The 11,561-nt window shown below is 35.9% G+C and overlaps 1 protein-coding gene across 1 annotated transcript in view; it reads left to right on the forward strand.

The window, feature by feature from the left end:
- The window catches only part of erbb4b (erb-b2 receptor tyrosine kinase 4b), a 298,712-nt gene extending 288,019 nt beyond the window's left edge, over positions 1-10,693 (forward strand). The window contains exons 27-28 of the mRNA XM_081604430.1: positions 118-240; positions 436-10,693. Of these exons, the coding sequence (XP_081460556.1) occupies positions 118-240; positions 436-1,106 (794 nt within the window). The 3' untranslated portion in view covers positions 1,107-10,693. The remainder of the gene's footprint in view (positions 1-117; positions 241-435) is intronic.
- The last annotated feature ends 868 nt before the right edge of the window (positions 10,694-11,561 follow it).

Raw genomic sequence — 11,561 nt, forward strand, 5'->3', positions numbered from 1 at the left:
TTTTCTGGTGGAAAAAAAGATGTGCCGCTAAAAGGGTTAGCGTTAGGTTCAACAATAACCCTTTTCTATATCTTAGTTCATATATTCTTCTTCTTCTTTCCTTGTTTGCTTCTCAAGGTGGAGGAGAGGAGACTAGCGGACAGCGCTACAGTGCGGATCCTACTGGTCTTTTATCAGAACGAGGTGAAAAGGGAGACAAGGATGGCTACATGGTTTCCACGAGAAACAAGAACACCTCAGGTTAAATGAACAGCTTTAAAAGAAAGCAATGCATAATTTAAGAGACAAAATGTTTTTATGGAACATTTTATATTGCAGGATTTATGCTTTCATTGCTGTAATTGCCTATATTTATATATTTACACATTTAACTGGTGGCTTCTAACATTGGACAGAACAAGCAGATGTATCTTTAATCCCCTTTTTTACTTCCAGATCATCTCCATCCTGTTGAGGAAAACCCTTTTGTCACACGTCGTCGGAACGGTGATGCCCACATAGTGATAGATGGAGCAAGTTGCCACACCTTGCACATAGCTGGCGCTGCCGCTGCCCCAAAAGGCCAGTCTGCCCATGGAGACGATGAGTACATCAATGAGCCTCTGTACCTGAATACATTCCTTAGCCCTGGGGACAAAAATGGATTAGCTGGTGCCATTTCCATCTCTGGTTCTTCGTCCTCTACTGCACAATCAGTCCTGCAGACAGCAAACCCATCCACATCAAGCCACATCGTTTCCTCCACTGGATATGTGGTAACTCCTGGCTTACTCCCCCACCCGACATATCCATCACATACCCTGCATCCAGGGCATTCAGGACACACACTACACTCAGGCATCACCAGTAGCACAATGGCATTTGATAAGAAAGCCAAGAAAGCAACTTTTGACAATCCTGAGTATTGGCAGCACAGTCTCCCTCCGAAGTCCACATTGCACAATCCTGAGTACCTGCAGGACTGCAGCACACGTTTCTTCTACCGGCAGAATGGACGCATTCGCCCTGCTGTGGCAGAAAACCAGGAATACTTGTCTGAGGCTGCTATGAAGGCTGGCAATGTGTTGCCACCACCTCCATACAGGCAGAGGAACACTGTGGTGTAGTGACCCACCTGTAGCATCTGGAGATTAAAATCATGTCTTTTCAATGCCGTACTTGCCCTCCGGGGTCCTCCTTGCACCTTTTCTGGAAACTTGTCATAATCATTCTATTTGGAAAAGTCTTCTATTCTCAGTGTTTGAATCTGCCTTTCTGTAACAGACTAGCTGTCAGTGGCAGCTTCATCTAAGACTTAAACCATCCTTTTTAAACATGACTCTTAAACTAGAGGATCTCCTTCAGGGAGGGATCTGGTTTGACCTGCAGAAAACTGTTCTGGTACCTTTAACAACAGAACAAAAGCAATCCAAGAAAAGATTACATCAGTGTGTTATTAAAAAAAATAAGAAATAACCTAATTAGGCTAATTAAACTAGTTAGTCAGACGAAGAGTATTTTCATTGACACTGTGAGATTGTTAATGAACCCATGAATCATTCTTCTGTATGTTTTATATATTTTCTAATGAAACTAGTTGTGTACATGGTTTTGTTTGATCAGACTTTTTACATTGGGTTTAGGTTATAATGTGAAACATGCATTCAGGTTAGAATCTTGACTTACCAACCAAACTGAAGTTATGCTGAGAATACCTAAAGTAGTTTTTATTCCCACAAACTCGCTTCTTTGTCTGTCCCTTTCTTAAAACAATTAAGCATGTCAGTCCTGGGACAAGCCCGAAGGCCTGGCACAACAACAGAAACCATAAATTTGTCCACACATAAACACATCAACATAAATTTGTCCACACATAAACACATCAACATGTACGCCTGCAACCACTTGAAATGTATTGTGGAGCAGTTTGATCTTCTACTGAAGCAGCAGAAAACAGGAAGTTGTGAAGAGCAGAAGAGGGGAAGATTTCAACAAAATGCTCAAGAGCATTGTTTTGAGCTTTTGGCCCTGTCCAGAATAATATGATTTTTTTTTTTGTAATTTTTTAAATGAACATTTTCCACAATGGAAATGTTTAAAAACTTCATTCTGTCTCCAACAATACTGCAGCTGTTTTTTTTGTTTGTTTTTTTTTTCTTCTACTCCCTCACATCTGTCTTACGTTATTCTGATTCTGTTTGATTTAACCTTTTAATGCAAGCTCATGAAGTTAATGAGTAAGGGGAAAGGGCATCGAGTGATCACAAAAGCACAATCTACAGCAGGGACACTGCATTGCATTCTGGGAACATCAGAGGCTTGCTGTCAACTCCAGTCAACAGCAGAATATATGGAGCTGGAGAGCGAGATGCACTAACAGGAAAAAAATAACACATGCAAGAACTGTTCTATTTAGACACAAAATAAGGCTTTTGCATCCTCTTATAAGAAGCAAATACAAGCTTATGGAAAAAGATTGTTTGGATTTTTCTTGCATACATAAATTTCTGCTGAAACTCTTGAAATTGTATCATTTGTCTCAAAACAAACAATACGAAAGGCAGTTGCTGTTGTATGTGTGTGTCATCTTTGGTTACAGAGCACATATTTACGCACATTAGAACTAAGATAAGTAATTTTCATAACTCATGGATGGACTCTACCTTTGTTCGTCTTATTTGAAACTTAATGACTTTCAAATCATTTTTAGGAGACAAGCTGTTCAAGCTTCAGGCATTGGTAAAAACTTTGTGGGGTAATGTAATTTCTTCACCATAGTCATGAACACCTCCCAGGTCTTCAAGGTGTGCTCCTGAGTGATGTCATCATCCCATTCCATAATATTTAGCCTAGCTCTGCTTTTGGAGTTTGTCTACAGAATGTTAGCCTCATTGTTGCTGCCAACGACGTTACCTGCCGGCATGACATAACTTTTACATTGACGTTGATTGAATCACACAGTTTGCCTAGATGTGGGTTTTGTCAAAAACGGAAGAAAAAAAAACTATCAGTTTAACAAGATATCCTGAATAGTGTAGCAATGATTTGTGATCAGATATGCCAGCTGTGTTGGGATTTTAAAAGAGGGATTGTTCAGAAAACAGCCCTTTATTTCCTTGTTATTTTACATTATGTTTCCTCTCTATTATACAAATATATCCAGCAAATAGGGCCTCAAACCAACCAAATCAATGTTTGATTTGGTGCCATGCATGAATGATTACTTTAATAGGAGATGAAGAGGTTGATTTTGGGGAAGCTTTTAACTCTGACATAATAATAAAAAATTTACTAGGCTAGTTTTTGTTTATTAAACCACAAGATTTTTATTATGTTCCTTATTTAAATGACAAAGGTGGAAAAAAAACCTGAATACTCAACAACCAAAACAGTCTGTGAATATTTCTCTTAAGAGCTGTAATAATGAACCGATTACACATCATTACTATACAGAGAGGGGAAAAATGACTATATGAACCAATCTGTATATGAAGAGATGTAAAAGTACATCAACTACAGCAGGTTTTTGACCACTGTGTTTTCAGAAACACTGAAATGAACTTGGTATCATAGTCTGCTCAAGAGTAGATGTTGAAAGACTTCAGTTTAGATTGGTTTTTTTTATTACTCACAACCAGTAGTATTTACCATCAAAACGACTATGAAGCTTTTCTTTGGCACAGTTGTTAATTAAAATGTGCTTAATGTTTTGGGACAGCTAAATTAACTAATGTTATTTTTGCTCTGAAGGCAATTCATGCATATGTTTTTATATGATGCAAGTATAATTTAGCATTACTACTATTTTCATTTCATCAGCATTTTGCTAATTAAGTTTTAGCACTTTTGAGGTATAGTAATGTTATATAAGAATGAGTGACACAATTTAAATCAGGGAAATATCTTGAATAATTAGCTGTTTAATTCACTGTATTAAATAAATTATTTGGTTTCTAATATTGCACTTTTTGTAATATGGGTGGAAGGCTGAGTTTTCTTAGTGTAGGGTCACTCCACCACAACAGAAACCCCCTTTTTCCCAATCCTTCTTTATTAAAAACATTTGATCATTCTTTAGCTTTTGTTGTATTTACTACATAATCAACTTTGGAATGCACATTTTCTTAACAGCACATTTCCACTCACCTAATAGACATTAGCAAATGGACGTCACACTATGACCAGTAAATAAATCCTTTCAGTACACAGTACATAAATACAAAGTCTATTAATTTGAACTGGACATATTTCAAGCACTCTTTGAGGAAGCAGTTAACATAGGATTGTGCTCTTGTCAGTAAAACGGAAGAATTAGAAAGATGTAAGAAAGCATTTGGTCTTCTTACATCTTAGTAAGAAGACCGAATTTAATCATTATTTAGTTTAAGCTTCATAATATTTAAATTTCATAAGGATTGCAGTTAAATCTATACCATTGATGATCTAAATGCTTTCTAAAACTGGTTTAAAACTTCTGAGTTTGTTTTAAAGTTATCTAAACTTAAAGTCTGGTATTTTTACAAAAGCTGTCTATGAATATCTAAGCACAATATGAAGAGAAGATTATATGCCACACAGACATGTCACATGTCTAAAAATAATCAGATTCTTGGTGACAAAAATAAAGTTGAGGAGGAAAAACCTATGTATTAGCTCTATTACAGTTTTGCAAGCTGTGCAAATGAATGCAAGGTCCAAAAAAATATCTGCAAAAGTGAGGCCATGCATCTTGTTGAGAGTGTACCTATTATAATGAAAGACAGATTACCAATATCTTGAGATTTTGTGACTCCTTGTGATGATTAACAGAAGCTGTGATCTGGACATGAGCTGAGACAAGGCTCTAGTTTTGCATTGGGATATCTAGTGAAAACTAGACTTTATTATGTGACCTATTGCTGAACCCATGAATGTGAGCACATTTGCAAGACAAATACATTTATCCTAATTGCACATTTTGATTAAATAGTAAAATTATTTTTGCTTCTTTCTAAGCCAATTCAGTGCTGGACATTTTCCCTTTTGCCATTTTGAACCCTTGCAGTATGCGTAATTTTGTACCTGACTTTTTGAATTTGAAATAGTGCATTTCTGCCAATGAACATTTTATACTGAGCAAGTTTTGATCTGTTTGCAGCATGAGGAAATTTTACAGCTGCTTTGACACTTATGTATATGAAAGCCAACCTTGAAAGGCAATGTAGATATGACTCCAGTAAATAATAATATCTACCAGCAAACAGAAAGCCATTTATAATTACTTTGTGTTACTTTTGTCTTGTAATCATTTAATGCCTGACCCAAATAAATTGTTCCAACTGAATTTAACTGAGCAAGTAGGGATGAGCGTCCCATTGGATGGTTACTTCATAGACACTTGCCTTCCAGCTGGCAACAAAATATTCAACCCCCACTGATGCAATGAGTGTATTCTCACTTTTGAACGAGGAAAGACACATTTTGTGGTCATAGAAAGAATGTTAGTCTATTTGAAAACAATCAAATTATTGGCATTAAGCAAAGAAAACAAAGGCGATTGCAGAAACTACTAAACCTGGGTTGAGAACCGTCTAAAGCATCGTTAAAAAACTGGAAGCACATTTAAAAATTGAGTCTGCATGCACAAAAATAAAAAAGAAATTATAGTCACAAAAAGAAACTGAAAGTAAGGAACACAATTCCAATGCATAGTTATTAAATGGGGGTGAAATGACACAGCTTATAGTCTGTAAATAGTGATGTTTTGCTAATCACTGGGTGTTAACAAAATGACATCACATTCACACCATCAAACTCTAAGGATTGTTAATGGCTACTGAGACTTGGCAAGTTTCCATTTAGGATATTTTGAAGAGTAAGTATACTATGCTAAATAGCGTGCCCCATTTAAAGAAAATATGTATGTAACCATGCAGACTAGCCTGATGAACTTTTTATTGCTATACAACAATGTACAAGCACTCTTGCACAACCTGTGCCTCTATATTAAAGATTCAGAAAAGCAGCAAGGGTGATTTACTACTGTACCAAGCACAGATGTTTCCCTGGCAGAATCTTTTCTTTGCCTCTCAGGGTTTATGGGGAATAATAATCATGCATTTGAGCTCCAGCTGAGACACACGTTGCGAGATCATGAAAGGATGTTAAACCAATTGAAATAAAAGTATAATGGAAGATAGATTGGTGTCATAACATCCCACTAAATGAATAAATTTCTGTTGACTTGTGCAACCCAATGACAATGTGAATTTAATGGTGAATTTCAAAGCATTAGTTACCGTATTGCTACTCTACTCTGATGCTAACCCATTGATCTGTTCTATATCTGCTAATATTTTGTCCCAGGTTATGATTATTCTGCTTACTTTATATGAACAATCACCTTTGCCTAAATTATTGTGTAAATGAGTTGTGTAGCAATATCCTCTCTGTGTTGAAAATGCTATTTTGTAATCTTATCATCTACGAGGCATTCATAGCAGAGCTTGTAGACCACTGTATGACCGTGCATGTAAGAGCAATAAGAGCAGTAAAGAGTCACCATTAGGGATAGAAATGGTTCTCTTGAGAAAAATAAACCCAATCTACGAAAGAGAAAAGCTGCTGGCGCTCTCAGCTGGCAGCCATCGCAGGGGCTTTTAGCTTTTTGAATGCTAATTTATCTACTTTCTCCTTGTTGTTCTACGGGGAAATCATGTTACCCAACAACTCACTCAGTGCACCAGCTGAGAAGCCCTGGACAACAGGCAATTGGTTGTAATCTTGCAGCGAGGTTAAAACTATGGCATTGGCATTCAAGAAATGTACCCAACCAATGCATCAGTATTACAAAAGCCAGGGGGGTGGGAGGTGTGACTGCAATGAAACTAGCAGAGTTAAAATGCCACTGTTTATGTCTCTTCAGAAGTGACTGTTGAATTATATGTAGCAAACACTGAGCTGCAGAAGGCAGAGAATACTGGAATACAGAAATTAGTGGAGTAAAAACAAAAATAAGGTGATTGTGGTCAAATTAGTCACTCACAGGGCCATATGAACATCTTTAAATGGATAAAAGTATTAATAATAATAATAATAATAATAATTACTTATTGACTACATGGAGTATATGATAACCCTTTTTAAAATATGTTTTCCTGTTTGTTGGTCTGCGTCAGTGTTGAGCATATTTTAATAGCCTGTAACTACATGTTTTGTAGGAAGGGTTGTATTGTTTTCCCTCTCATTTGCACTTCAGGGTCTTATACATTTTTAGAATCCACCTGCATCATCTTTGTTGGAACTACTGCCTAGCTGTTACATTTTGTCGTTTATAGCAACTCAAGTCCATACCCAAAGATCTTTGCTGATCTTTCTGTAGTGTTTTGTCAAGTTTCCACCCAAACGCTTACTTGACTTCTGACAGGCACATAAACCAGGTTTAACATCTACTGTTTAAAAGTTTAAGTAACGCAATTCTTCTTTGCTAATGTAATTTAAATATACCTCCTATTACACAGTTTACGTTGACCACACATGATCAGATATTGATGCCGCCTCTCCTACCGCCAACCTTTCAAACCTTGCTGTATATTTGTTGTGTAAAGGTTTATTCACAATTTAGGTTTAAAAGCGATTTTGCCATACCTGACTCATGTATTGATGGTTTGCAATGATAAGGTTGTTACTACAGCTTTATCATTAGGCCACAAAATTAGGCAGCTACTTAGACCCTCTCACCAGCTGGGGTTCCCATGAGCAACAGAATTGTCAAAGAAGTCAAGTTTATAAATATTCAAGCAACACTTCAGTATAATTTCTGTAAAGAGGGCTTTCTGTGAAAGGATTTTTGCTCTCAGCTTTGCCAGTATTAACTTCTAAATGCTTGAAGCCATATCATTTTCTTTCTGAAAATAGTAACAAGCAAATGTATTTAATTTCATTTTCTCCAAAAAGTCATGCTGTATCAAGTGCTGTATGTAACATGATTAAGATTTAAGCAATGCAGATTAAGTTGTGGGCTGCATGGTGATGTAAATGCTAGCTTTGTTGCCTTGTGGCAAAAAAGGTCAGAGGTTCAAACATGGAGTTTGCATGTTCCCCCCTGAATGCCCAGGTTCTCTATGGTTTCTTTGGCTTCCTCACACAGACTATAAACATGACAGTTAGGCTAATTGATGACTCTAAATTACCCTTGTAAGTGCGTTTGCATTGGTGTTTTCCCTGTGATAGACTGGCATCTGTCCTGGGTGGAGCATGCCACCTGTCCAATGACCTCTGGATGTAAGCACCCCTACATAAGTGGGCCCAGTCAATGGTTAGATGGATTCAGTTTTGCAATCTAAGTTTGAATTGTCTTTATTTACTTAATTGTTTTACCCTATTATTTTTGATAATTGTATATGTATTATACACAGACATCAAAATCCAGAAAGTTGAAAACATTAGCTAAGCTATGTCCAGCAATGGAATTGGAAGGGAGCCCAAATAAAATTATATTCAAGTCCCCGTACTCTGTTATCCACACAAAAGTTGTCTTGCTTGTTTGTTTCTTATTTTGTTGAAGCTTTTATATGAGACACTCCTCATCTTTCATTTACGACTGTAGTCTAGAAATGAAGGCCTTAGAAGTTTTAACTGCTGAACTGGGTCACAGAGAATCCTTTTATACAGTGAGTTCTTCATAACTTCCTTTTCATATCATTAGAACTTTTTTAAAGCAAAAATATACTACATCTGTGGTTGACACATACTATTGCAAAGACCACTGTCAAAAAAGCAGAAACGCATTTGTTCTTTGTCTGCATTAAAAAAAAAAAAATCCTTAAATAGAAAAGCAGCTGGCAAAACCAATTCTGCAATGATGGGTTTAATAAACCTGTGACGTTCATGGTGCAATTCTGGCACTGCGTTAAACTAAGTATGTGCATTGTCAAGTGCTATGAGAACCAGAATAAAAGAGAGTGGTTAGGAAAGCACAGTCTACACTCTAATAAACTGGTGTTAAAATAATTGTAATATTGGAAATGCTCATCTTTTGCTCTAAAATGGATTGATTCAAGATTTTACTAAAAATAAAACAGTTACAAAAATAAGATATTTTTATAAGAGAGAAAAGGTCAGGTGTATCTGTAAATAGAGCATTGCTCTAGACATGCTTTTGACAACATAATTGTTTTTTTTTCTCCTTACAACAATGCATTTTTAGTTTGTTTTCTAATTTTCACCTTTTTTTTCTTTATGTACATAGCTATATATACATTCAGTGAATATATATATATTCTGTAAATGCAATTCTAAGAGTAAGCTGTGAAGCTGCAAAGGGTCATTTGGTCGCACACCATCCATCAATGCTCCTGTGATTTTGTGATTGTGTTTTCAGCACAGCTAAGTGAAATTTGTGTTTCAACCTATGCTATTGCCTTTTTTTAGGACTGACATCTTTCCTTTTTTTTACTGAATATATTTTACATTACCACTACATTCCTCTTCAGATTTTCCCAGTAACCTGACCTCTTTAGGTCTTTTTAATTTTGTACACTTAATACTGTTACAATGCTAGGGATATTCATATATGGTATTTGTAACAAATGTTATTAATCCACCAGTGTCACTTTACAATATAAATGTTGAGGACCTAAAACATAGTAAAGTATCTTCTCAATTACTTTTGATATTTACTTAGCTTTGTCATGTTTTTTTTTTGTTGTTTTTTTTTTTGTTTTTAACTAAGAGGGCAATACTGATTGAATGGTGTAGCAATATCAAACCTAAGTATGGTTTGTTATTTAACAGAAAACAATGAGGAACCTTTTTTTTTGCATGGCCGATTGTTCATTGAAGTACAATTGTGGCTTCAACAGAACTTTTCTCTTTTTCTGAACTCCCTCTTTTATATCAAAACTGGTTTTCCAGCATATTTGAGGCCTATATTCAACCATGTCTACTTTCTGAAAGGAAACTGCCACCAAAATCATCACAAATAAGTATTTTCACTGGGCTATTGTAGCTAGTACATTTTTAGTAATCAGTTGGTGTCAGAAGTCTTAGGCCACATAGTTTTTCTTACAGTAGCTGAAGCTATAAGATTTGCTAGGATTCATTATGTAAACTAAATTGCAGAGCAGATATTTAAGGATTAGACAATTGAAATTACATGTCTGTACCGCAACAGCACTTGAAGATAATTTGTTTTATTTATACCACTTTTTGTTTTACAAATATTGAGCATTGAGATGTTGTTTTCTGTTATAGATCAGAATGCCATCCTTTGTAAATTTTGGATTCTGTTAATATTTATCATGCTAATTTTTATATTTAAGTCTTTCTTGCAAAAATACGTTGAGCTTTTTGTACAGGTAGGATTAGAAAGTTCCCTGGCTTGTGCACTCGATGATTTTGGTGGCAACTACATCATTTTCCAATTTTCAGTATTTAAATGTGTATGCAGGGATGGGCAAGCTCACTGAATCTTATTTTATCTGTTCAGCGACGAGCTTTGCAAGGAGGAACTTTCTATAATGTCATAAATTCTTTGTATTTACTGAATAGGTTGATGGAGAAGTTTTATAGGGTGTACTTTGTCATCTTAACATTTTCTGTGATACTATTAATTGATCTTTTCTCCTCAGCTAGAACATTTAAATACATATTCCCTTTGTTTTGTTACATGATTCTGTCAAAGGTATATTTTTAATTCAATATGAATAAAGATCTGTCAATATTTAAACATCAATTGTGTTTCTTTTCTGGGTTTACCTCTTTATTTGAAACCCTGCTGGTCACAGTGTCTGAAAAGTTATCACTGAAATTAAATCCTTTCCCGTTTAATTTGAGGGTCGACAATAAAAACCTGAATTTATCTAGTTACTAGTAGTTGCTCAAATGTTCTTTGTCAATGAACCACTGAAGGAGCATTAACAAATGCCTTACAAAAAAATCAAACTTTTTCAAGTTTTCCACATTCTGTCATGTTACAACCGTGGTGTAACAGGTATTTTTTTTGATGGGATATAATGTGACAGAGAACACAATTTATCCCACAACCGTGGACTGGAAGAAATATAAAGCAGCTACAGTTATCCTAACAGTCCATCCGAGTATGTAAAAAGTGTGGGACAACGTCAAACCTACAAAAACAGGCCAGGAAAGTAGAACATTAATTGGGCAGAACAAGCCACCAGGAGGCCCTCGGTAATTTGGGAGAAGTTGAAGATTTACCGCTATAGAAGGGAGAATTGTAAACTAATTGAAAAATCTTTATGGGAGATTGGCAAAATTCTTAAAGCTTTAAGCGGTTCATCTGTCATTTGCCATAAGTGATGCGATGTCCACAGAAGATGTGTAAAAGAAGCTGCTTTAGCCAGCTGAGAAATAATCTTTATGTCGAGGCTATTTGTGAAACATGGTGGTGGCAGCATCATACTGTGGGGATGCTTTATTTCAGAAGGACCAGGAAGTGGGCAAAGTGGATGGTTAGATGGATGAAACTACAGCTTGAGAAAACCTGCTAAAGGCTGAACAAACATCAGAGACTGCAACAAAGATGCTGTTTTTCTTTTTGCCTTTTATTTATTTATTGTTACAGAGAAATACCTTCCACA

Source organism: Poecilia reticulata, chromosome 2 (assembly GCF_904066995.2).
Source record: "Poecilia reticulata chromosome 2, P_reticulata-male-v2, whole genome shotgun sequence".
NCBI classification, from domain to species: Eukaryota; Metazoa; Chordata; class Actinopteri; order Cyprinodontiformes; family Poeciliidae; genus Poecilia; species Poecilia reticulata.